Raw genomic sequence first — 26,214 nt, forward strand, 5'->3', positions numbered from 1 at the left:
GGGTCGCTCCTGTAGCGTGCCGAGGGATTGTGAAGGGCCAACTCTGGAGCTGTAGTTTGGAGGGGAGATGCCGTCAGAGCTGTGTAGTCGGCGACTGTGGCATGGCAGAGCCTTGTTTGGATGCTCGCCGAGCATGTGTTGGGCGTTCTTGGTAGGGGCGTGAGCTGTGCTGCTGGGCTTGGGCCTGTGGTGCTGGCAAGAAGGCGGCAGGAAGTGGCGATGGCGTGGTGGTGCGGCTGGGGGTGCAGGCGCCCTTAAATGACGCTGCTTTGTTTTTCCTGGGGAGTGGAACGGTTTGGTGTGTCCTGGGCGCAGGGCTTGCGTGCTGGAGGAGAGCAGGAGAGGGAAAGAAGGAGCGGTGGTGTGTCATTTGTGGCTTCCTTTGCAGGTGTTGCGTCGTCCGCAGGAGCAGAGCAGGAGGACGAGAGCGACTCTCCCTGGGATTCCGAGGTGCTTGGTGTGAGGGGCGCAGTGGGTTGCCCGTGGGGGGAAGTGCGCGGGAGCTTGCCTTGGACGTGGGCCCTAGCAGGGATGAGGCTCAGTTGCCGCTTGTGGTGGCTGCGCCACAGGTTTGTTCCTGTGACCTGGAGCCGCTTGTGCTCTGTGCAAGCGGTTTGGTGAGGACTGTGCCTAAGTGGGGTGTGCTAATGTCCTGGGAGTGGCAGCAAGTGGCCTTGGAGTTGTATTTCTAGAGTCCTACTGCAAGAGAGAAGGTTCTGGTTCTGTGCGTGCTTGGAAGGGCTGCTGCTGCTTTGCCAGGTTATGCAGTGAAAGGAGCGTGTTTGGGACGGTGCAGCCAAGTACTAAGGACAGCAGCAGAGTGGGTGTAGGCTTGGAGGGAGCTCAGTTGGGGGTTCTGAAAGGGCTGTTCTACTTCCAGAGCCTGCGTTCCTTGACGGCCTGCCAAAGTCCCGAAGCAGCAGTGAATCTGCAGGTAATGCTTGATCGACAATCCGAGTTGTGCTTGGGTAGTCCTGCATTTGAAATGCAGTTTGTGGGTGAAGCGTTTCTGGAGATTGCTTGCCCCACTCTCTGCTTGTTTGTGTTCTCGCTCACCTAGGTGTCTGCAAAGGAGGGAGGAGAGCGTGAAGGACGCGAGGCTGCTGCAACACAGACTGATTTTCAGTGTGACGGACAGGTGAGGAGCTGTGTTGAAGAGCTGTGGAGATGTTAGCCTAGAGCGAGGTGTTATTGCCAAAAGAGCGCAGGCGGAAGACCGCAGAGAGTGGCAGATGTGAAATATACTTTAGATGTATGTTATCTTTGGGCTCCCTCTGAAGAAGGCTGTCGTGAGTGAAAAGAAGGTGGTAGTGCATGTTCGTGCCCTTTTTGTGAGGCTCACGGCACAATCTTTCCTTAGGCGATGGCCGCAGAGCTGCCGGCGGAGGTTGCTGAAGCTCCTGGAAAGCAGTTGCTTCCAGAAGGTTCACTTGAAGTTCCAAAGGTTTCCTGCGGTGAGCTGCAGGGAGACAAGTTGCGGTTGCAAGAGGAACTGGCCAGGGTGAAAGCCAAGGTAGGCAAAGCCTGTAGCGGCCTGCATGACTGTGAGGAGGTGGTTTTCCCCTGTAAACGATGGGGAAAAGCCCTTGTTGAGGCTGTAGGGTAGTAGTGCAGTGGTGTCCCTTCTGTTGCCTTCCCTTCTTCCCGCCGCTGCCCCATGGTGGCAAACAGACCAAGCGCGTCAGGGAGCTGCCCTTTCAAGCGTGAGGGGCCAAGCAGTGTGTTGGGGGTCACACCTACCCACGAGGAGGCTGCTCAAGCAGCTTGTTGTCTCTCCGAACCCGCCTGAGCTTTGAGGTGGACCTGAAGGTGACAGTGGGTGAGCTCCGGGTGCCCTGAGAGTGCTGCGTGTTTTCCTGTTGAGGCTGTTGTACTCTTTCTCTATATTTGGCTGTGTGTGTAGAGCTTTGGTTCCTTCTTTGTAGCTGGTCAAATGCCTGCGAAGGTGACAGTCTGTGTTCTGGGGGGGGGCAGCACTTGAAAGGGTGCGATCCTTCTTCATGGTTTGCGCTCGCACACGCAGCGCTGGTTGCTAGGTGGGGTTTTTGCACTGTATACGGGAAGCAGCATGTCAGGCAGGTGCTGTGACTTGTCCTGTTCCCTGACTGTAGGAGGAACTTGACCTCCTAACCTAGCTGCCCGGAGAAGGCCGTGGGTTGGCCCTAGTGCTGAGCTTTTTCTGTAGAAAACATCTTGGCCATCTTGTGGCTGCATGATGCAAATGTGCCGCAAAGTGCTATAGTTCCTGCAGGGCCCTGGGGATGAACCTGTAGTTAGTAAGCATTAGGATCCCGAAATGCTAATTCACTTCCAAGTTGTTTTTGGAGAGAGCTACGTTCAGAGCTACTGACTTGCTTTCCGTTCACTACGCCCACCGCTGCCACCAACGCAAGTACGGAGTTGAAGGAAGGAGTGTAGGGACCGGCTTTCCACCATTTGTGTAAGAATAAGGTATAGCAGCGTGGGCAGCGTTGGACTAGAAGTCTTTGTGATTGTGGTCGTTATCCTGGAGTTGGGAAGTGCCAGCAGGAGAAGGGAGAGCCTTTGCAGTAATGCTTCCCGTGGGGGAGCGAGCAGCTGGATGCTAGGAGGGTCCCGAGTCACGGGAAGGAGTAGGATTGGTGTTGCAGCTGCGTTTGGGCAGCTGGTAGGAAATTGAGATGGGGATGGGAGAGGCCGGTATGAAAGCGGAAGGAGCAACGTGGTTTTGGAGAGTCGAAGCAGTGGAGTCGTCTGTCTGAAAGCGAAGCTGACTAGCGTGGGTCCTGACTAGCGTGGTTTTACAGTTGCAGGCGTTGGAAGAGCAGCATGTTCAGGCTGAGCGTTGTGTTCAGGATTTGAAGACGGCCCTGGCAGAGAAACAGAGGGAAGCGACAGCTTCTTCCCGGCAACTGCAAGACCTTCTGGAAGCCTCTTTGGGAGGCGTTAGCCTAAAAGACCTGGAGGAACGAGTGGGACGGTAAGGAAGTGGCACAGTGAAGCAAGGCTTTGCTTTGTGGGCTGGTGTAATAGCAGCAGGATGGCCTTGTTGCATCTCAGCAAGTCAGTACACGATTTTGGGAGAGGCTTTTGCTTTGGACTGTGTGATTTGGCGCTGTTGTGCCAGTGTTGGTGCTCCTGTGGATTTCCATGACGAGGCCTGTGTTTCTTTTCAAGACTTGAACTGGAAAACGCCCGGCTGGAAGACACAGGACAGCAGCAGGCAGCTAGACTCGAAGCTCTTCAGAAAGAGCTGCACGCCTCTGCCTCTGTAAGCTAGTCATAGCCTTCCTGTTTCATGAGCTACTGTGCGCAGTTGTGTGTGTATGTATGCGGGGGCGTTTTCGGAAGAGATTTTCCTGGGGAGCCTCGGGGAAATCATTCCCTGCAGGCTGCAGGCGATCGGCTGCTGTTGGTCCGCTCGCAGGCTTTCTGGTTTTGTGTGCTACTCTGCTGAGTCTTACTTAACAGTGTTTGAGGTAAGGGCACTTACGGCACTTGTGCGCCGGTGTGAATGGTTGCTGCTTTGTACCGGTTGTGGTGCTTAAGCCGTGTGGCAGCAGCACTTCAGCTGTTGCTGCCTTAAAGGCGTTCTGCAAGTGAACTTGTGGAACGTCCTTGGTGCCAAGCACGTCGTTGCCAAGTCTTAAGCGGCCTCCTCAGGCTGTGCCAGGAATTCCATTCGCCGCTGGTCGCTGAAGATCCCCCTGGAGCTTTAAATTAAGCTGTGCTCTGCCCGGATGGGGATACCTAAGTACCGTCGGCTATTAGCAGAGGGCCTGAGGAAGGTGTTCTCCAGTGTGCGTGGCACCTTTGCCCCCGTGAGCCCCTCGCTAGTAGCGGGTGGTCTTTGCTTTAGTGGGGGTCGGGGGGAGGGTGGTATGGGGGGAGAGAGGGGTGGCAGGCACCAGTTTCTGTCCCTCGGTCTTAGCCTGGGTGGTGGAAATATTGAAGTGCTGCAGTTTGCGTGGGATTCTGTCCCCTGGAGTTGTGGGGCCGGCCCTCAGCTAGCAGAGAGAGATGTCCTGCCGCACCTTTGTGAGGAAGGCTGTGCGCACCTAGTGCTTCTAGGTGCCGTGAGTGAGTCGTGTGTGCCATTTCTTCTTCCTGTCCGGAAAGCGTGAGAGCGGAAGAAAGCCAGGGAAGGAGCTGGCAGAGTGGAAACAACCCGCAGAAGCCCGCCTGGAGGAAGAAATGAAGAAAAACGTTGCACTGCAGAAAGAATGCAATAGGTACAGCCGTTGAGTACTTGTAAGAGCTGTCGAATGAGCGGGGAGTCAGGCGTTATGTACCTTGCCCCTGAGACTCCGAGTACGTATCTGTTGGTGAGCGAGCTCAAGGCTTGCGTTAGGTCTTGCAAGTGGCTTCTGTAGGGGAGCGTGCGGTTTTAGGTAGGTGGAAGTGCAGGCAGGAGGGCAGTTGTCCTGGGAAGAGAGGGAGGGCGGGAGGGCAGGAAGAAGTCGCTTGTGTCTTGTGCCTGTTGTCAGGCAGAGGGAGAAGCTTCATGGGAGCAGATGAAATGTTGACTGGGCAAGTGATGTGTGGGAGGGGAATGATGTGGGTGGGTGGGTTGGTGTGGTGTTTTGGCTTGGTGTCTTGTTCTGGAAGTCCTGGCCTGTCCGCCATGGTACAAATGAAGTAAGCCCCGCACCGTATGCGTGGTGCTTAGGGAAGTGCATGCGTAAAGGCGGACTGTGCTTGGGCTTCCTACTTTACTTGCTAATGTGCTGTGCAGGTCGAAGAGGCTTCTGGAGAAAGCTATGAAGAAAGTGAGGGCGTATGAGAGGCGGGCGCGAGAGTCCCAGATGAATTTCCCGGGCGAAAGGGAGGACCCGTGTTCGGGAAGGGGCAGAGAAGTTGCTAAATTACGAACAAAGGTGAGCTTTGGCTGGCTTGTTGTGGTGCTTGTTTTGGAAAGCTGTAAGATTCTTTTCCTGGCTGTTGGGTTGTGGTGTTAATTATGTGGTGGCCGTGTTTGAAAAGAACGGCTGTCTCTTATGGTCCCTGAAAAAGCCTGTGTAATCCTTTGGGAAGTGAAGAGGCGTTGCGATAGCAGGGCACTTGTGAGCCTGGGCCTTTCTGGGCGAGAGCCCAGCTTGAAAGCTTGAGGCCCTGGCAGCATCTTTGAGGTCTGACAGATGAATTTGTGCTCTGGAAGACCGGTAAGTAGGACCATTATAAGCCTAACCACAGTATGAAAGGCAAGGACATCGGAAGCATAGGTGTGAGAGGTGTGGAAAAGGTGCGTTTCTGCGGAGAGAAGACGACGACGACGACGACGACGACGGCGGCAGAGTTTTAGTTGACCTTTGGGGCCTACTGAAACCCTGGCACTTCTTTGTTGATTGTCTTCTAAACTCAAACCTGTGTGTGTGTGTGTGTGTGTGTGCGCGTGTGTGTGCGTGTATGTAGAAAGAGATAATCATTTCTGTTTCCTCTTTCCTGAAGCTTCAGGTATACCACTGTAAACAAGTGAATACCTTGTGATTATTGTATATTGTTGTCAATATGATTACAGTTGTTATCGTTCCCGTTCATTAGTTCATTACACTCGGTTACTTACCTGTTACAATAGTAAACTCATTCCTAAGGAGTAGGGACACCTACACTACCAGCCGACCCTGTTTAGTGTCGGGAGCCCGCCGAATTACCTTACCAGGGCAAAATGCCTCTCAACTGGTTCGGTCGTTCTGCGGAGGCCTCCCGGCACAAAGGGACACGCTCGGTGGATTGTCACAGAACTGCGTACGCTTAGACCTCTGGGTCTGCTTAGGTGAGTGAGTCCTTTCCCTGTGTGCAGGTCCGTGAGCTGTGCTGCTCCCTGGAGGCAGAGCGGAGGAAGTCGAGGCAGCTAGAGAAAGCAAACGAAGGTGCGCGAGAAGAGTTGGCTTGGCTGCATGGGAGCCGTGACAAACTGCGGAAGAGCAAGCGGCAGCTGGAAGAAGAGGTGGTTGCGCTGAGGTGTCGCTTAGAGGCCAAGATGAGGGATCAGAGGCACAGAGAAGAGGATAAAAGGGAGATTGAGCAAAAGGCTGGGCAAGAGCTAAGGCAAAAACTACAGGAAGTCAATCTCTTTCTGCAGGTGAGCTCCCTTACCGCTAGTACGCGCAGTCCGTTTGTGGCTTGTCATTCATTCTTTACTGTTGTCATTTCTCGGTATGTTATGCTTGTGCCGGTCAGTGCTGTGGGGTCATGGGCTCGTTATAGCTTCAGGAGGTTGCTGAAGGGTGCGAGCTTGTTGGATGCTTGTCCTCAGGCATTCTGAGATGTGGTGAATAATCTTCTTTACGCACCTCGGTCACTGGCGAATCTGTAACAGCGCCAAGAAAGACGAGAATTGCAAGTGGACTAGTGTCTTAGAGAGACAGAGGTGGCTTGAATCAGAACTAGCTCTGATTCAAAACAAAACAAAGCAAAGCAAAAAGTTGCGCTGAGAGAGCCGGTTTCTTTCTGAACGAAAAGGATGATGTAATGGGGTGCTTTTGGGTTTTGCCCTTGATTGTAGAGGGCAGTGAGGAGGCCCAGTTGGCTCCCTGGGTGAGGTTGTGCTCTTCAAAGTGGGTGTGTGAAAGGGCCTGGGGGGAATGATCTCTTTTTCTTTCCTGGGGGTTGAAACTGCATTATCTGCTTCAGACACAGGCAGCCGCCCAGGACCGAGCGGAACAACTAAGAGCCGCTTCTGCAGCTTCCGCGGTAGGCCGACTGCAGCAGAGAGTTAGGCATTTAGAATATGAATTGGCTCTCACAAAACGCCTGCAGTGAGAGAGCGCTAACGAGAGGCTTGCGGAAGCTGCTGCTGCTGCGCAATGCTATGAGCCCTGCAGAAGCCACTCTCTGGCAACGAACCCGGTGGGCAGCGCTTCCTCTGTGACGGAGAGAGTGGAAGCTCATATGGCTGAGGTAAGGCATTGGGAATACCTGTTATTCTCAAGCTGAAAATGAGCATCCGTTCCTAGCTCCACCGCGCCCAATCTAGGAGTCTAGACACGCCTGCTGACCCTCAGAGCGCTGCAACCTCGGCAAAAGCTCTGGTCCGGGCGCGCCCCAGAATTAGCAGTCCGTGTGACGGCATGTTCCTCACAGCGTGGTGAGCAGCGTGCCCTGAGGTTTGGGAAGCGCATGCCGAGAGTGGGGCAAGGGAGCACGTGATTCTTCACAAAATGCCGTGATCCGTTCCCGCCTTTGCACAGAGTGGGGGTGTGGAGAAGCTCTCGAGTTGGGGATTGCTTTGTGAGACGGTTAATGCCATAGAGTAATGGGAACGCTGGGCCTTGGTGGACAAAGACTTTCTCTGTAGTGGGGGTGATGTTTCCAGTGTTTATTCCCATGTTGCAGTTGGCTTGAGAAGCTAATGCTACAAGAATGTAGCTACTGAGGCCTTAAGGGTATCTTGTCTGTACTTGCAGGTGCGGCGGGAATGGTCAAAAATATCGCTGAAGAACTTGAGCAAGGTAATCTGTCAGGATCTGTTAGCGGTGTTACCAAGGAAGAGGACGGTTCCTCCATTTTGAACACAACTACTGGAAAGCTGCCAAGCTCCTGTGCTAAGCACAGTTGTTTTCTACTAGCTTTCCAACCTAGAGCTCTGCGAGGCAACTTGCTGCTTATGCAAATAATAGTCGTACAGAGTCGTATGCAGTTGCCTTTAGATCACAGAGAGGAAAAGCGGCCTATGCGCACGTTCAGCCCCTGCCCCCGAGCCCTGAGCAATTCCACCTCTTCAGGATAATTGTTTCTCCAGAGTTGTGGCTTGGCGGTGACTGGGCCTGTTGCAAAGCAGGTAGCCCCTGAGAGCAATTCCTTCTGTCCCAGTAGCCTTTACTCTCCTAGCGAGTGGCCAGCCGTTGCGCTAGAGCTCTTTCCGTTTGCTAGGACGGACACAAATCCGTGGCATTGAATCCGTTTGCATTGTGACTGGAGTTGCCTGTCTCCTGGGAGTAATAAGGTTTGTTTGCTTTGGGGACCTTTTCCTACTGCAACACTAACATAGGGCATTTTCTCCCCTCCCGCTCTCGCCCCGCCCCTTCCCCAGCAATGGCTGAGCTGAACGTTGGATCGGCTGGAGCTTCTCCCTGGGCATCTACTGAAGGATCTTCAGAAAACGTAGACCAGGAGCCGCTTTCCAGGGCAACGCAAGAGTGCCGCGATGTTTTGACAGCCCCGTTCCAGAGAGCTAAGAGTGGTTATCCTGAGACTACTACCTCCTGACAGAGGGACTCGCGTTACCAGGCTGTGAGGAAAAGCAACCCTTGCCACTGTTTTTGTACGAGTGCAACAGTGCGGTGTAGCCAATAATAATAACGTGCGGTCTTTAACTGCAAGTATTGTGTTCCAACTTGGTATTTAATAAATGTTGTAATCTAGTAGGTCTCTCCGTTTTATTCTGTTCCCCTTCCTGACTTTGCCTGCCCTGCGCATATGACTGTCCCCTCTGCTCGTGTCTCTTATGGAGTAGTACGTGTTGCATTGCTGCCAAATGGTGGATGCTGGTGGAAGTCTGGCCTGCTGCGGCATTTGCGGGCAAGGGCTGCGTTTTGTCCCTGCGTTTTGCGAGTTGTTCAGCGCTAGCCAGCACGGATGATGGAAGTCATGTTTTTGAAGGCCTAGCCAGGCTTTCTTCCTGGGCAGGCGCTTAGCCCTTCTGCCTCGCGCTGGTCTGACCAAAAGTCACTTATGCAGACAGCTCCAGGCCTGAGGGCAGAGAGGCCGTTTGTCCAAGGGAGAGCTCAGCTCTGCTCTGCTCTGCTCCCTTCAGCTGGCTTCCCAGCTGCTCCTTCAGCCTGTCCTGGCAGCCAGGCCAAGGGCCAGCATGCAGACTGTGTGTTTTTCCTCAGCGGGGGCTGGAAGCACGAGTGTGTGAAGACAGGGGCCTCGATCGTCCCCAGGTGCAGCCCTTGGCGGTTCCCCTTGTTGAACTTGACAAGGTGCCCGGTTGCCTCACGTCTCGCTCGTAGCGGGGCACTGGCCTCTTGCTGCCTTTGAGAACGATGCTTCCTGTGGTCTGGGCAGAAGGGAGGGCGAGAGCTTCTGGTAGCCAGGAAAGGTCGCAAAGCCCGCCGGTCTGGAAGGCTGTTGGATCCGCTTGCAGTCTGCAAAGGGGAAAGGGGTTATGGAAGTTCTCTGCCCTGCAGCGTGACTGGCAAAGCGGAACCGCTGTCCAGTGCTGGGCACTTGCTCTTCTCTCTGCAAAGCAAAAGCAGGTGCGGAACGCCTCTGAAGTGCCTTCGCTTTGGGTTGTCCTGTTGCCAAACTCTGAGAGGAACTGTTTTCCAGTGGTTCCCTGCCTGCTTCTGTCCTGCTGGGTGTCAGGGAGAGGTGAAAGTTCTTGGCCGCCGGAGCAGCAGCACTGAAATTCAGCGCTGGCATCTGGCATGACAGGAGCTGGTAGCGCTTACCAGGCGGGTAGAGCAAAGTCCCGTCTGTTCTGGCCCCTGCACTAGAGGAGAGGGATGGAGCTACTGGAGCGAGTCCAGCGAAGGGCTACTAAGATGATTAAGGGACTGGAGTAGCTCTCATACGAGGAAAGGCTGAGAGAGCTGGGATTGTTCAGCCTGCAGAAGAGAAGACCGCGGATCAGGGTGTAGGCAGGATGCGAAGGGAGGGTGTAAAGAAGTCGGAGGCAGACTCTTCTCAGCGGTGCCTAGCGGTAGGACGAGGAGCAAGGGGCACAAACTGAAACACAGGCCGTCCTGTCTGAACAGGAGGAAAAAGTTCTTTGCTGTGAGGAGTGACTGAGCCCTGGAAGAGGTTGCCCAGAGAGCTTGGGGAGTCTCCGTCCTCGGAGATGTTCCCAAGCCGTCTGGCTAGGATCCTGGGCCGACTACTTGAGGTGATCCTGCTTGAGTAGGGGGGGCTGGACGAGACGATCTCCAGAGGTGCCTTCCAACCTCAAACGTCCGGTGATTCTGTGACAAGCAGGAGAAGCGGGCGACCGGGCATCTAGTCAAGTTCGACAAGGGGAACTGTCAAGGGCTGCACCTGGGGACAAATAGCCCCTGTGCCCTGGGGCAGGCTGGGGGCTACTGCCAGGAAAGCAGCTGGGCAGAGGAAGGCCTGGGGGTGCAGGTGGGCAGCAAGGAGTCAGCAATGGTTAGAGAAAGAAATCGTAACCACATTTTAATCGTTTTGATAATAACTTTCTGCCAAAGGGAGCAATCGCCCTCCAGCCTCTCGCTGTGGTCTCTGCTAACAGCTGGAGCGATCCGCTTTCGGTGAGAGTCGCTCACCTCGGTGAGAGTCGCGACTCGCGGCCAATTTGGCTCCCTCCGGCACTTGGGCTTCCTACGGCGCAGGCGCAGAGCTGGGAGCCCAGAAGGACCGGCACGCTCGCGGCCTGGCCGGGCAGCAGCCAGAGCAGCCAGCTGCGGGGCTCAACCTAAGCAGTCGCCGTCTCTTCAGGCGCAACGAGCTACTTCAGCCCTGCGAGCTCGGCCAAGCGCTCGCGACGCCCGCGCCCTTAGGGAAACAGTGGGAGCGCAGGTTTGCGAGGAGCACAGTGTCCCGCACCTGGAGCAGCAGCAGCATGAATTCTTCAGGGAAATGACGGCACAGCAGAGTAAGAGCTGGAGCTGGGGGCCGCCGGGGAGGGACCCCCAACAAAGACGTCCTTCGGCCGGCCGCAGCCACCCGCAGCCACCCGCCGCCGCCGCCGCCCCCCGGCCCGGCCCGGCAGCGCCGCGAAGGAGGCGGCAGCGCCCCCCCCCGCCCCGCCCCGGGCCCGCCCCGGCCGCAGCCCCGCCCCCTCGCTGCACAGCCCCGCCCCTCGGCGCGTCACCCCGCTGCCCTGTGACGCCCCCCCCGCGCCCTCGCCGCGGCTGTTGCGCATGCGCGGCGCGCCCGCCACCGCCTCCGGAGCCGGTGGTCCTCGGTGCTGTTGCGGCCGTGTGCCTCGCTGCCAGCGTCGCTGCGTCGCTGTCCTCGGCCGGCGCCTCTGCCCCCGGCCCGGGGGCTCCGAGCTCGCCGGGACTCAGCCCCGCAGCAGCTGGCCCGGGCCGCGGCCCCTGCTCGGGGCTGTCCGCCGCCCGCGTGCCCGCCGCAGCATGAAGAGGCTCTTGGGGCTCTTCGGCCAGGGCCAGGGGCAGCCGCCTTCGCCGTCGCCGTCGCGGTCGCGGTCGCGGTCGCGGTGGGCGTGCGGCGGCAGCGCGCCCCTGCGCTGCGTCGGCGCTGCCTACGAGCTCCGGGAGAAGGAGCTGGGCAAGCTGCACCGCGCGGCCGCCAGCGGCGACCTGGCGCGGGTGCGGCGGCGGCGGTGGCTGCCGAGAGTCGGCCTCGACGGGCGGGACAAGGCGAAGCGGTGAGGGGCGGCGGGGGGGCCGGGGCGGCGCGGGGGGTGGGGGGGGCGGCGGCGAGGGCCGGGCTGCTGCGTCGGTGCCGGCGGGGGCGGCGGCTGGTGGGTTGGAGCTGGCGTGCAGCTGGCAGGAGCGCCTTTGTGCCGGGAAGGCAGGGCCGTTTGCTTGGGCTGGCGAGGGAGTGCGGGAGGGCAGTCGGCCTTGCGCGCGCGGGGTGGGCTCGGGGCTCGGGGCTCGGGGCTCGGAGGCCGGTTGCGTGTGTGGCCAGGCCGGAGCGGGACTTTGTTGCTGGGAGCGTGACAGGGTCGAGGGGGAAGGTTTCTGCTGTCGGGTTTGGTAGGTGTTGTGGAGGGCCCTTGGGAGCGAGCGCGTGCTGGTGCTTGCTGCAGCAGTAAGGCCGGGAAGAGGCCAGAGGGCGCGACTTCCCGGCAAGGCCAGCAGCGAGGGGATGTTCTGGTGTTATAAAAGGCACGTGCTGGGCCTGCGGCCTGCTGCTGTGGCGTGAGTGGTCCTGGCAGCAGGTGGAGGTTGCCTTGCCGTAGGCTGGAGGTGCGCAAGCCTTGCTCTTGCTTGCTGGGCTGCGTGCGTAGTGGTGTTGGAGGCAGGGAGGAGGTGCCGGGGCGGAGGGCAGCAGTTGCAGAGCGGAAGCCGGAGGCTGGCTGGGAGAAATGGGGGGCCTGGGCGCAGGGATGCACGCGCAGGGAAGGGAGCGCGGAGCTGAGGCAACGTTGTCTTCCTAAGTGGGGGCTGGGGCTGGGGCTGGGGCTGGGGCGGGGAGGGGCTTTTTCCTAGCCCCGGCGTCTCGGGCTTTGGGTGTGCAGCGGTCACCCGCGTGACATGGGCAGGCGCGGTCTCTTCAGCTGTCTGGCCTGCGCTAAGGTAACATGCTCAATTTTTAGGACACCTCTGCATCTGGCTTGCGCTAACGGACATGCGGAGGTTGTCTTGTACTTAGTAGAGAGGAAGTGCAAGCTAAATCCTCGTGACAACTTCAAGAGATCGCCACTGATGAAGGTACGTGGGTGCTGCGGTAGGCAGGGCTTCTAAATTGCGCCCCGAGCGATCGAGCTCTTGGGTGATTCTGGAGGTAGGTCTGGGTGGAGCTTGTGGTGCGCTGGGCACTGGCTAGGCGTGCGTTGCCTAATGTTTGGGCGCGTTATTGTTGTCCGAGGTCGGCAAGCTGTGGGAATTCTGCCAGAGGGAAGCGTAATTGCTGGCAACGTTTCCTTGTTTCCCGTGTGGTTGGCAGGCAGTGCAGTGCCAGCACGAAGGCTGCGTCGCCATTCTGCTAGCGCATGGCGCCGACGCTAACCTTGCGGATGCTAACGGCAACACTGCCCTTCACCTGGCTGCCCTTGCTCCTAACACCTGCCTAGCAGGGCAGTTACTGGCGCACAACGCCCATCTTGATGCGCAGAATAAGGTAAGCGTGGAATTTGGGTCAGGCCGCTCCTGAGAAGAAAAAGTTGCTTTGCTTCTCTGTGTTTTTCTAACTGGAGAGGGGCGTTATGCTTTCAGATGGGATACACGCCCCTTTCTCTGGCCGTGTCCGCGCATCACGTAGAGATGGTGGAGTTCCTGCTTAGCAAAGGAGCCGACGTGCACGCTCGAGATCAGTCGGAAAGGTGAAGGGTTTGTCAAAACGGGGCGTGGGTCTCCTGAGCATTGGTGAAGTTTGCCTGGTCTGGCCGGGTAGCCGAGGGTGCTTAGCGGGGGAGACGTTTGGCCCAGGGACGTGCTGCGGCCCCTTGCAACCCGAGTTCTCGTGGGCTTCCGTGTGGTTGGCTTTGCTTTCCTCCTGGCTGTAGGAAAGGGGGAGGTGTAATTGTTTTGGGAGCAAATAGGGATGAAAGGAACGCCAGTGAAACGTCGGTGTCTCCTGATAGCTTTTGTCTCGTCTTGTGGCTGCTTTAGGACCCCTCTGATGCTTGCCGCCTCTGCCGGGGACGTGAGCATGATAGAAGTTCTTCTTGGCTATGGTGCTGACCTTTGCCAGAAAGACGTTCTTGGATGGACAGCGGAGGCTTATGCTAGGAGGTCTGGACACACTGGGTAAGTGCTTTAGGTCACGGTGAGAGTCGCTAAGCGGTCCGAATGTCCGTGTTGGTGTGCGGACGTGTTTGGTAAGAGGCGCAAGGTTTAATGATGCGTGGAGACCTTTGTTGAAGGTGGGCTCAGTGGAATCTTCCGGGACGTAGCGTTCCCTGTGTCAAGTGTGAGTTGGGGAGTTGAGGAAAGCTTCCCCCGCAAATCGTCTTGTTTGGTAAGTGGTGTTATGCAAGGATGTAGTTGATTATAGTGACAGTGTTCCCTTTCTTTCCGCACCTCCCTAGTGTTAGTGAACAGCTGGCAGACCGCGCAGCCGAGAAAAACGTGGGAGAAGCTTGTGCAGGCAGCGCAGAAAGCACGCCAGTGCTTAGCACTCGTTGCGAGGCAGGAGCTGCTGCGTTTGCGTTGGGCACACCTGCTGCGGACAGAGGAGGTAGGAGGCTTAACTGTGGAGGAGCTGAGGAGGAGAATGCCTACGGCCTTTTCTTGTGGTGGCTTGTATTGAAGCTTGGCAGGGTTCCGTCCCTCTTGCCTGTTGAGTACCCTTGCTAGGGACGGAGTAGAGACGCGCTGGTGATCCTCCTCCGTGAGGATAGTCCTTTGGTTTTGAGGCTGGCTTTTGGTTTTGGGGGTGATGGGTGGGAGGCTGGGTAGAGCAGGAAATACAGCGTAGTCTCTGGCATTTTGAAGCACAGGTTGGCGGGGGTGGGGGTAGAGGCAAAGAGAGCACGAGAGAGAGACCGATCTCTGCCTGTGTGGTATGAAGAGCTCGGCAGTTTGTTTCCTTCTTGTCCTGTTCAACCGCTACCAGCATTTGCTCGCTGCCTGCTCACATAGCATATTCATGCCATGGCAGGTTTGAGGTTTGGAACGTTCGAAGGAAAGACAAGGGCGGTGTGGAATTCTTGTCCTTTTTTATTTTGCGGGGGGTGGGGGGGGGCAGCGAGAATTGAGTAGGATGGGAGAAATTGGTGGTTTGGGGCATGCTTTCGTTCATGCTGTCTGGCATGACTGCTTCACTCTAGTCTGGCCTGTAGAATTGTCCGTGTAACATGCTTGTCTGCATTGCTGAAAGTCGAAGGTCCGACATGCTAAGAATTAATCCTGTCAATTAATATTTGAACAGTGAGAGGTGGCTTTTCCCACGAATACTTCACGAGGTGAGACTCGAACAGTAGCTTTTGCCAACGACCTTAACCTGCCGAAAAAGAGGGGAGATTTGAGCGAGACGGTCCTTCTTGCCTTTGCCTTTGCCTTTGCCTTTGCCTTTGAAGAGTGTTGGAGGCAGAGGAGAGCGATGACAGCTGTCCTGCTTCTGAGGAAGAAAAAAGCAGTTTAGCTGCCAAGGTAAAGTGCCTCCAGAAGGAGAACTGCCCGTGGAGCGACTCGTTTGCAGGGCAGAGCTGTCTAGATTTGGGCAAAAGCGCGTGTCCAGGCAGGGTGGTTTTCTCCTGCCCCGCGGTCTCCTGCCTGCCAGTCTTTCAGCTGCGGTGAGCTGTTTGCTCCAAGCCTTGTAGCCGTCCGTGGCAGAGCATGCAGCAGGCTTGCGGTTGCGGGTGGGAAGAGCAGTAGGTGACAAGAAAAGCGACCGCATGGTTTTCTTCACCTGAGTCAGAGTTCTCGTCCCAAAGCTGATCAGCCTCTAGATGGCCTGTTCTTTTGTCCTCCAAGCCTTGCTGTTTGTTTCCAGTAACTTTGGTGATAGAATTCAGGCTGATATGGGGAAAAGGGCACTTGCTGTTCAAGATCTGCTGCAATGCTTCATCTCCTGGCTCTCCTTTCTTTCGTCCTTGTCAGGTTGCCCAAGAGTGCTTGGGGGCGGGGGGAGTGGCTCAAGAGGGTCTTTTTTTCCTCCTGGGGGATGGCATTGCGGGCTTGCATGGGATCTCACAGCACCTGTTTCCCCTTCCTTTTGTTTCTTTTGTTTTGTTTTGGTTTGTTTTTCAGTTGAGGTGTGTGGCATTGGGGCTGTGCCATGATGAAGAAGCTGAAGAAGCCGAGTGTGGTGCAGGAACGCACCCCGTAGTGCTGGAGATGCAGGCATGTTTATTTGCAACCTGGTTGCCCTTGTCTCAGTGGCCTGTCAGAGAGTGTGGCAGCTGTTGTGTGAGAAGAGCTAGTGTGGCATAGTAAGATGTGATGGTGGTTGGAGGAGTGAAAGTGAGGAAAGAGGGGGAGGTGAGACTACGGTAGTTTGAGAAGCAGGCAGCTGGTGGTCTCGTGAGCCCAAGGGAGGGGGAAAGGGTGTGTGTGCTGCTGGATAAGGTAACGTAGGTGAAGGCAGAGCCTGACTGTGTGCGGGCAGTGCTTCTCGGGGGGCTTTATGGAATGGGAGCAGGACGTTAGTGACATTAGGTATTGCTGTGTACATAAAGACATCTGCAGGCCTTGTAAAAGAGGAGCGAGAAGGTTTTTCTCTGTGGCTCGAGAGAGGAGAAGTATTTGGCAAGGTGTGGATGGCCTGGGCAGAGGCTGCTGTCCTGGGAGTGGCAGCAAGTGGCCTTGGAGTTGTATTTCTAGAGTCCTACTGCAAGAGAGAAGGTTCTGGTTCTGTGCGTGCTTGGAAGGGTTGCTGCTGCTTTGCCAGGTTATGCAGTGAAAGGAGCGTGTTTGGGACGGTGCAGCCAAGTACTAAGGACAGCAGCAGAGTGGGTGTAGGCTTGGAGGGAGCGCAGTTGGGGGTTGGAGAGTGGAAGCGAGGGCCCAGGGGGAGGTTTGCCTCAGGTTGTTGGAGAAGCAGGCAGCTGGCGGTGTTTGTTGGTGCAAAGGAGGGGGGAAGGATGTGTGTGCTGCTGAGTATTGCCGTGTAGGGGAAGCTGGAGTGTGGGTAGTGCTTCTCAGGGGCTTTAGGGGAAGGGAGCAGGGCGTTTGTGAGCTTCGGCATTGCCGTCCCTTCACATACGTTCTCGTGGAGGCTGCTTGTTTCTGTTCTTTCTAAGTGTGCGGGCCGATGTCTTTCAGGACGACTCACCGGAAAGGAAGGGAGAGGAGGCTCCTGGTGGTGCCCAAGTGGCGGCTGCTGCAGGAGCCCCTGCTGGTGTGAGAGGTGAGTTTCTAGACATGGAGGGGCTTTGTTTCTCTGCTCTTTGGGCTGGGTGAATGAACTGAAATGGCGATCTGCCTGTGAGAGGGTAGAGCAGGCAGGTAGGCGCTGGGCAGGCAATGGCGGGGAGGGGGGGAGGGAACGTAGCTGGAGGGAGATGTTTTGTGGTAGTGCTAGGGAAGGAGGGTTGTTTCTTGGTGACTTCCTGCGGGTGGGAGGGTGTTTGGCTAGTGCTTTGCGGGTCGCTCCTGTAGCGTGCCGAGGGATTGTGAAGGGCCAACTCTGGAGCTGTAGTTTGGAGGGGAGATGCCGTCAGAGCTGCGTAGTCGGCGACTGTGGCATGGCAGAGCCTTGTTTGGATGCTCGCCGAGCATGTGTTGGGCGTTCTTGGTAGGGGCGTGAGCTGTGCTGCTGGGCTTGGGCCTGTGGTGCTGGCAAGAAGGCGGCAGGAAGTGGCGATGGCGTGGTGGTGCGGCTGGGGGTGCAGGCGCCCTTAAATGACGCTGCTTTGTTTTTCCTGGGGAGTGGAACGGTTTGGTGTGTCCTGGGCGCGGGGCTTGCGTGCTGGAGGAGAGCAGGAGAGGGAAAGAAGGAGCGGTGGTGTGTCATTTGTGGCTTCCTTTGCAGGTGTTGCGTCGTCCGCAGGAGCGGAGCAGGAGGACGAGAGCGACTCTCCCTGGGATTCCGAGGTGCTTGGTGTGAGGGGCGCAGTGGGTTGCCCGAGGGGGGAAGTGCGCGGGAGCTTGCCTTGGACGTGGGCCCTAGCAGGGATGAGGCTCAGTTGCCGCTTGTGGTGGCTGCGCCACAGGTTTGTTCCTGTGACCTGGAGCCGCTTGTGCTCTGTGCAAGCGGTTTGGTGAGGACTGTGCCTAAGTGGGGTGTGCTAATGTCCTGGGAGTGGCAGCAAGTGGCCTTGGAGTTGTATTTCTAGAGTCCTACTGCAAGAGAGAAGGTTCTGGTTCTGTGCGTGCTTGGAAGGGCTGCTGCTGCTTTGCCAGGTTATGCAGTGAAAGGAGCGTGTTTGGGACGGTGCAGCCAAGTACTAAGGACAGCAGCAGAGTGGGTGTAGGCTTGGAGGGAGCGCAGTTGGGGGTTGGAGAGTGGAAGCGAGGGCCCAGGGGGAGGTTTGCCTCAGGTTGTTGGAGAAGCAGGCAGCTGGCGGTGTTTGTTGGTGCAAAGGAGGGGGGAAGGATGTGTGTGCTGCTGAGTATTGCCGTGTAGGGGAAGCTGGAGTGTGGGTAGTGCTTCTCAGGGGCTTTAGGGGAAGGGAGCAGGGCGTTTGTGAGCTTCGGCATTGCCGTCCCTTCATATACGTTCTCGTGGAGGCTGCTTGTTTCTGTTCTTTCTAAGTGTGCGGGCCGATCTCTTTCAGGACGACTCACCGGAAAGGAAGGGAGAGGAGGCTCCTGGTGGTGCCCAAGTGGCGGCTGCTGCAGGAGCCCCTGCTGGTGTGAGAGGTGAGTTTCTAGACATGGAGGGGCTTTGTTTCTCTGCTCTTTGGGCTGGGTGAATGAACTGAAATGGCGATCTGCCTGTGAGAGGGTAGAGCAGGCAGGTAGGCGCTGGGCAGGCAATGGCGGGGAGGGGGGGAGGGAACGTAGCTGGAGGGAGATGTTTTGTGGTAGTGCTAGGGAAGGAGGGTTGTTTCTTGGTGACTTCCTGCGGGTGGGAGGGTGTTTGGCTAGTGCTTTGCGGGTCGCTCCTGTAGCGTGCCGAGGGATTGTGAAGGGCCAACTCTGGAGCTGTAGTTTGGAGGGGAGATGCCGTCAGAGCTGCGTAGTCGGCGACTGTGGCATGGCAGAGCCTTGTTTGGATGCTCGCCGAGCATGTGTTGGGCGTTCTTGGTAGGGGCGTGAGCTGTGCTGCTGGGCTTGGGCCTGTGGTGCTGGCAAGAAGGCGGCAGGAAGTGGCGATGGCGTGGTGGTGCGGCTGGGGGTGCAGGCGCCCTTAAATGACGCTGCTTTGTTTTTCCTGGGGAGTGGAACGGTTTGGTGTGTCCTGGGCGCAGGGCTTGCGTGCTGGAGGAGAGCAGGAGAGGGAAAGAAGGAGCGGTGGTGTGTCATTTGTGGCTTCCTTTGCAGGTGTTGCGTCGTCCGCAGGAGCGGAGCAGGAGGACGAGAGCGACTCTCCCTGGGATTCCGAGGTGCTTGGTGTGAGGGGCGCAGTGGGTTGCCCGTGGGGGGAAGTGCGCGGGAGCTTGCCTTGGACGTGGGCCCTAGCAGGGATGAGGCTCAGTTGCCGCTTGTGGTGGCTGCGCCACAGGTTTGTTCCTGTGACCTGGAGCCGCTTGTGCTCTGTGCAAGCGGTTTGGTGAGGACTGTGCCTAAGTGGGGTGTGCTAATGTCCTGGGAGTGGCAGCAAGTGGCCTTGGAGTTGTATTTCTAGAGTCCTACTGCAAGAGAGAAGGTTCTGGTTCTGTGCGTGCTTGGAAGGGCTGCTGCTGCTTTGCCAGGTTATGCAGTGAAAGGAGCGTGTTTGGGACGGTGCAGCCAAGTACTAAGGACAGCAGCAGAGTGGGTGTAGGCTTGGAGGGAGCTCAGTTGGGGGTTCTGAAAGGGCTGTTCTACTTCCAGAGCCTGCGTTCCTTGACGGCCTGCCAAAGTCCCGAAGCAGCAGTGAATCTGCAGGTAATGCTTGAGCGACAATCCGAGTTGTGCTTGGGTAGTCCTGCATTTGAAATGCAGTTTGTGGGTGAAGCGTTTCTGGAGATTGCTTGCACCACTCTCTGCTTGTTTGTGTTCTCGCTCACCTAGGTGTCTGCAAAGGAGGGAGGAGAGCGTGAAGGACGCGAGGCTGCTGCAACACAGACTGATTTTCAGTGTGACGGACAGGTGAGGAGCTGTGTTGAAGAGCTGTGGAGATGTTAGCCTAGAGCGAGGTGTTATTGCCAAAAGAGCGCAGGCGGAAGACCGCAGAGAGTGGCAGATGTGAAATATACTTTAGATGTATGTTATCTTTGGGCTCCCTCTGAAGAAGGCTGTCGTGAGTGAAAAGAAGGTGGTAGTGCATGTTCGTGCCCTTTTTGTGAGGCTCACGGCACAATCTTTCCTTAGGCGATGGCCGCAGAGCTGCCGGCGGAGGTTGCTGAAGCTCCTGGAAAGCAGTTGCTTCCAGAAGGTTCACTTGAAGTTCCAAAGGTTTCCTGCGGTGAGCTGCAGGGAGACAAGTTGCGGTTGCAAGAGGAACTGGCCAGGGTGAAAGCCAAGGTAGGCAAAGCCTGTAGCGGCCTGCATGACTGTGAGGAGGTGGTTTTCCCCTGTAAACGATGGGGAAAAGCCCTTGTTGAGGCTGTAGGGTAGTAGTGCAGTGGTGTCCCTTCTGTTGCCTTCCCTTCTTCCCGCCGCTGCCCCATGGTGGCAAACAGACCAAGCGCGTCAGGGAGCTGCCCTTTCAAGCGTGAGGGGCCAAGCAGTGTGTTGGGGGTCACACCTACCCACGAGGAGGCTGCTCAAGCAGCTTGTTGTCTCTCCGAACCCGCCTGAGCTTTGAGGTGGACCTGAAGGTGACAGTGGGTGAGCTCCAGGTGCCCTGAGAGTGCTGCGTGTTTTCCTGTTGAGGCTGTTGTACTCTTTCTCTATATTTGGCTGTGTGTGTAGAGCTTTGGTTCCTTCTTTGTAGCTGGTCAAATGCCTGCGAAGGTGACAGTCTGTGTTCTGGGGGGGGGCAGCACTTGAAAGGGTGCGATCCTTCTTCATGGTTTGCGCTTGCACACGCAGCGCTGGTTGCTAGGTGGGGTTTTTGCACTGTATACGGGAAGCAGCATGTCAGGCAGGTGCTGTGACTTGTCCTGTTCCCTGACTGTAGGAGGAACTTGACCTCCTAACCTAGCTGCCTGGAGAAGGCCGTGGGTTGGCCCTAGTGCTGAGCTTTTTCTGTAGAAAACATCTTGGCCATCTTGTGGCTGCATGATGCAAATGTGCCGCAAAGTGCTATAGTTCCTGCAGGGCCCTGGGGATGAACCTGTAGTTAGTAAGCATTAGGATCCCGAAATGCTAATTCACTTCCAAGTTGTTTTTGGAGAGAGCTACGTTCAGAGCTACTGACTTGCTTTCCGTTCACTACGCCCACCGCTGCCACCAACGCAAGTACGGAGTTGAAGGAAGGAGTGTAGGGACCGGCTTTCCACCATTTGTGTAAGAATAAGGTATAGCAGCGTGGGCAGCGTTGGACTAGAAGTCTTTGTGATTGTGGTCGTTATCCTGGAGTTGGGAAGTGCCAGCAGGAGAAGGGAGAGCCTTTGCAGTAATGCTTCCCGTGGGGGAGCGAGCAGCTGGATGCTAGGAGGGTCCCGAGTCACGGGAAGGAGTAGGATTGGTGTTGCAGCTGCGTTTGGGCAGCTGGTAGGAAATTGAGATGGGGATGGGAGAGGCCGGTATGAAAGCGGAAGGAGCAACGTGGTTTTGGAGAGTCGAAGCAGTGGAGTCGTCTGTCTGAAAGCGAAGCTGACTAGCGTGGGTCCTGACTAGCGTGGTTTTACAGTTGCAGGCGTTGGAAGAGCAGCATGTTCAGGCTGAGCGTTGTGTTCAGGATTTGAAGACGGCCCTGGCAGAGAAACAGAGGGAAGCGACAGCTTCTTCCCGGCAACTGCAAGACCTTCTGGAAGCCTCTTTGGGAGGCGTTAGCCTAAAAGACCTGGAGGAACGAGTGGGACGGTAAGGAAGTGGCACAGTGAAGCAAGGCTTTGCTTTGTGGGCTGGTGTAATAGCAGCAGGATGGCCTTGTTGCATCTCAGCAAGTCAGTACACGATTTTGGGAGAGGCTTTTGCTTTGGACTGTGTGATTTGGCGCTGTTGTGCCAGTGTTGGTGCTCCTGTGGATTTCCATGACGAGGCCTGTGTTTCTTTTCAAGACTTGAACTGGAAAACGCCCGGCTGGAAGACACAGGACAGCAGCAGGCAGCTAGACTCGAAGCTCTTCAGAAAGAGCTGCACGCCTCTGCCTCTGTAAGCTAGTCATAGCCTTCCTGTTTCATGAGCTACTGTGCGCAGTTGTGTGTGTATGTATGCGGGGGCGTTTTCGGAAGAGATTTTCCTGGGGAGCCTCGGGGAAATCATTCCCTGCAGGCTGCAGGCGATCGGCTGCTGTTGGTCCGCTCGCAGGCTTTCTGGTTTTGTGCGCTACTCTGCTGAGTCTTACTTAACAGTGTTTGAGGTAAGGGCACTTACGGCACTTGTGCGCCGGTGTGAATGGTTGCTGCTTTGTACCGGTTGTGGTGCTTAAGCCGTGTGGCAGCAGCACTTCAGCTGTTGCCGCCTTAAAGGCGTTCTGCAAGTGAACTTGTGGAACGTCCTTGGTGCCAAGCACGTCGTTGCCAAGTCTTAAGCGGCCTCCTCAGGCTGTGCCAGGAATTCCATTCGCCGCTGGTCGCTGAAGATCCCCCTGGAGCTTTAAATTAAGCTGTGCTCTGCCCGGATGGGGATACCTAAGTACCGTCGGCTATTAGCGGAGGGCCTGAGGAAGGTGTTCTCCAGTGTGCGTGGCACCTTTGCCCCCGTGAGCCCCTCGCTAGTAGCGGGTGGTCTTTGCTTTAGTGGGGGTCGGGGGGAGGGTGGTGTGGGGGGAGAGAGGGGTGGCAGGCACCAGTTTCTGTCCCTCGGTCTTAGCCTGGGTGGTGGAAATATTGAAGTGCTGCAGTTTGCGTGGGATTCTGTCCCCTGGAGTTGTGGGGCCGGCCCTCGGCTAGCAGAGAGAGATGTCCTGCCGCACCTTTGTGAGGAAGGCTGTGCGCACCTAGTGCCTCTAGGTGCCGTGAGTGAGTCGTGTGTGCCATTTCTTCTTCCTGTCCGGAAAGCGTGAGAGCGGAAGAAAGCCAGGGAAGGAGCTGGCAGAGTGGAAACAACCCGCAGAAGCCCGCCTGGAGGAAGAAATGAAGAAAAACGTTGCACTGCAGAAAGAATGCAACAGGTACAGCCGTTGAGTACTTGTAAGAGCTGTCGAATGAGCGGGGAGTCAGGCGTTATGTACCTTGCCCCTGAGACTCCGAGTACGTATCTGTTGGTGAGCGAGCTCAAGGCTTGCGTTAGGTCTTGCAAGTGGCTTCTGTAGGGGAGCGTGCGGTTTTAGGTAGGTGGAAGTGCAGGCAGGAGGGCAGTTGTCCTGGGAAGAGAGGGAGGGCGGGAGGGCAGGAAGAAGTCGCTTGTGTCTTGTGCCTGTTGTCAGGCAGAGGGAGAAGCTTCATGGGAGCAGATGAAATGTTGACTGGGCAAGTGATGTGTGGGAGGGGAATGATGTGGGTGGGTGGGTTGGTGTGGTGTTTTGGCTTGGTGTCTTGTTCTGGAAGTCCTGGCCTGTCCGCCATGGTACAAATGAAGTAAGCCCCGCACCGTATGCGTGGTGCTTAGGGAAGTGCATGCGTAAAGGCGGACTGTGCTTGGGCTTCCTACTTTACTTGCTAATGTGCTGTGCAGGTCGAAGAGGCTTCTGGAGAAAGCTATGAAGAAAGTGAGGGCGTATGAGAGGCGGGCGCAAGAGTCCCAGATGAATTTCCCGGGCGAAAGGGAGGACCCGTGTTCGGGAAGGGGCAGAGAAGTTGCTAAATTACGAACAAAGGTGAGCTTTGGCTGGCTTGTTGTGGTGCTTGTTTTGGAAAGCTGTAAGATTCTTTTCCTGGCTGTTGGGTTGTGGTGTTAATTATGTGGTGGCCGTGTTTGAAAAGAACGGCTGTCTCTTATGGTCCCTGAAAAAGCCTGTGTAATCCTTTGGGAAGTGAAGAGGCGTTGCGATAGCAGGGCACTTGTGAGCCTGGGCCTTTCTGGGCGAGAGCCCAGCTTGAAAGCTTGAGGCCCTGGCAGCATCTTTGAGGTCTGACAGATGAATTTGTGCTCTGGAAGACCGGTAAGTAGGACCATTATAAGCCTAACCACAGTATGAAAGGCAAGGACATCGGAAGCATAGGTGTGAGAGGTGTGGAAAAGGTGCGTTTCTGCGGAGAGAAGACGACGACGACGACGACGGCGGCAGAGTTTTAGTTGACCTTTGGGGCCTACTGAAACCCTGGCACTTCTTTGTTGATTGTCTTCTAAACTCAAACCTGTGTGTGTGTGTGTGTGTGTGTGCGCGTGTGTGTGCGTGTATGTAGAAAGAGATAATCATTTCTGTTTCCTCTTTCCTGAAGCTTCAGGTATACCACTGTAAACAAGTGAATACCTTGTGATTATTGTATATTGTTGTCAATATGATTACAGTTGTTATCGTTCCCGTTCATTAGTTCATTACACTCGGTTACTTACCTGTTACAATAGTAAACTCATTCCTAAGGAGTAGGGACACCTACACTACCAGCCGACCCTGTTTAGTGTCGGGAGCCCGCCGAATTACCTTACCAGGGCAAAATGCCTCTCAACTGGTTCGGTCGTTCTGCGGAGGCCTCCCGGCACAAAGGGACACGCTCGGTGGATTGTCACAGAACTGCGTACGCTTAGACCTCTGGGTCTGCTTAGGTGAGTGAGTCCTTTCCCTGTGTGCAGGTCCGTGAGCTGTGCTGCTCCCTGGAGGCAGAGCGGAGGAAGTCGAGGCAGCTAGAGAAAGCAAACGAAGGTGCGCGAGAAGAGTTGGCTTGGCTGCATGGGAGCCGTGACAAACTGCGGAAGAGCAAGCGGCAGCTGGAAGAAGAGGTGGTTGCGCTGAGGTGTCGCTTAGAGGCCAAGATGAGGGATCAGAGGCACAGAGAAGAGGATAAAAGGGAGATTGAGCAAAAGGCTGGGCAAGAGCTAAGGCAAAAACTACAGGAAGTCAATCTCTTTCTGCAGGTGAGCTCCCTTACCGCTAGTACGCGCAGTCCGTTTGTGGCTTGTCATTCATTCTTTACTGTTGTCATTTCTCGGTATGTTATGCTTGTGCCGGTCAGTGCTGTGGGGTCATGGGCTCGTTATAGCTTCAGGAGGTTGCTGAAGGGTGCGAGCTTGTTGGATGCTTGTCCTCAGGCATTCTGAGATGTGGTGAATAATCTTCTTTACGCACCTCGGTCACTGGCGAATCTGTAACAGCGCCAAGAAAGACGAGAATTGCAAGTGGACTAGTGTCTTAGAGAGACAGAGGTGGCTTGAATCAGTACTAGCTCTGATTCAAAACAAAACAAAGCAAAGCAAAAAGTTGCGCTGAGAGAGCCGGTTTCTTTCTGAACCAAAAGGATGATGTAATGGGGTGCTTTTGGGTTTTGCCCTTGATTGTAGAGGGCAGTGAGGAGGCCCAGTTGGCTCCCTGGGTGAGGTTGTGCTCTTCAAAGTGGGTGTGTGAAAGGGCCTGGGGGGAATGATCTCTTTTTCTTTCCTGGGGGTTGAAACTGCATTATCTGCTTCAGACACAGGCAGCCGCCCAGGACCGAGCGGAACAACTAAGAGCCGCTTCTGCAGCTTCCGCGGTAGGCCGACTGCAGCAGAGAGTTAGGCATTTAGAATATGAATTGGCTCTCACAAAACGCCTGCAGTGAGAGAGCGCTAACGAGAGGCTTGCGGAAGCTGCTGCTGCTGCGCAATGCTATGAGCCCTGCAGAAGCCACTCTCTGGCAACGAACCCGGTGGGCAGCGCTTCCTCTGTGACGGAGAGAGTGGAAGCTCATATGGCTGAGGTAAGGCATTGGGAATACCTGTTATTCTCAAGCTGAAAATGAGCATCCGTTCCTAGCTCCACCGCACCCAATCTAGGAGTCTAGACACGCCTGCTGACCCTCAGAGCGCTGCAACCTCGGCAAAAGCTCTGGTCCGGGCGCGCCCCAGAATTAGCAGTCCGTGTGACGGCATGTTCCTCACAGCGCGGTGAGCAGCGTGCCCTGAGGTTTGGGAAGCGCATGCCGAGAGTGGGGCAAGGGAGCACGTGATTCTTCACAAAATGCCGTGATCCGTTCCCGCCTTTGCACAGAGTGGGGGTGTGGAGAAGCTCTCGAGTTGGGGATTGCTTTGTGAGACGGTTAATGCCATAGAGTAATGGGAACGCTGGGCCTTGGTGGACAAAGACTTTCTCTGTAGTGGGGGTGATGTTTCCAGTGTTTATTCCCATGTTGCAGTTGGCTTGAGAAGCTAATGCTACAAGAATGTAGCTACTGAGGCCTTAAGGGTATCTTGTCTGTACTTGCAGGTGCGGCGGGAATGGTCAAAAATATCGCTGAAGAACTTGAGCAAGGTAATCTGTCAGGATCTGTTAGCGGTGTTACCAAGGAAGAGGACGGTTCCTCCATTTTGAACACAACTACTGGAAAGCTGCCAAGCTCCTGTGCTAAGCACAGTTGTTTTCTACTAGCTTTCCAACCTAGAGCTCTGCGAGGCAACTTGCTGCTTATGCAAATAATAGTCGTACAGAGTCGTATGCAGTTGCCTTTAGATCACAGAGAGGAAAAGCGGCCTATGCGCACGTTCAGCCCCTGCCCCCGAGCCCTGAGCAATTCCACCTCTTCAGGATAATTGTTTCTCCAGAGTTGTGGCTTGGCGGTGACTGGGCCTGTTGCAAAGCAGGTAGCCCCTGAGAGCAATTCCTTCTGTCCCAGTAGCCTTTACTCTCCTAGCGAGTGGCCAGCCGTTGCGCTAGAGCTCTTTCCGTTTGCTAGGACGGACACAAATCCGTGGCATTGAATCCGTTTGCATTGTGACTGGAGTTGCCTGTCTCCTGGGAGTAATAAGGTTTGTTTGCTTTGGGGACCTTTTCCTACTGCAACAGTAACATAGGGCATTTTCTCCCCTCCCGCTCTCGCCCCGCCCCTTCCCCAGCAATGGCTGAGCTGAACGTTGGATCGGCTGGAGCTTCTCCCTGGGCATCTACTGAAGGATCTTCAGAAAACGTAGACCAGGAGCCGCTTTCCAGGGCAACGCAAGAGTGCCGCGATGTTTTGACAGCCCCGTTCCAGAGAGCTAAGAGTGGTTATCC

General features: G+C 56.0%; 1 protein-coding gene across 1 annotated transcript; it reads left to right on the plus strand.

The window, feature by feature from the left end:
- Positions 1 to 4,720: 4,720 nt before the first annotated feature.
- On the plus strand, positions 4,721 to 8,340 carry LOC138065758 (ankyrin repeat domain-containing protein 26-like). Its single transcript, XM_068931177.1, has 3 exons — positions 4,721 to 4,856; positions 5,780 to 6,061; positions 6,613 to 8,340. The coding sequence occupies exons 1-3, from the start codon at positions 4,740 to 4,742 to the stop codon at positions 6,739 to 6,741; spliced, it is 528 nt and encodes a 175-aa protein (XP_068787278.1). The 5' UTR covers positions 4,721 to 4,739; the 3' UTR covers positions 6,742 to 8,340.
- The last annotated feature ends 17,874 nt before the right edge of the window (positions 8,341 to 26,214 follow it).

Source organism: Struthio camelus, chromosome 1, assembly GCF_040807025.1.
Source record: "Struthio camelus isolate bStrCam1 chromosome 1, bStrCam1.hap1, whole genome shotgun sequence".
In the NCBI taxonomy this organism is placed as follows: domain Eukaryota; kingdom Metazoa; phylum Chordata; class Aves; order Struthioniformes; family Struthionidae; genus Struthio; species Struthio camelus.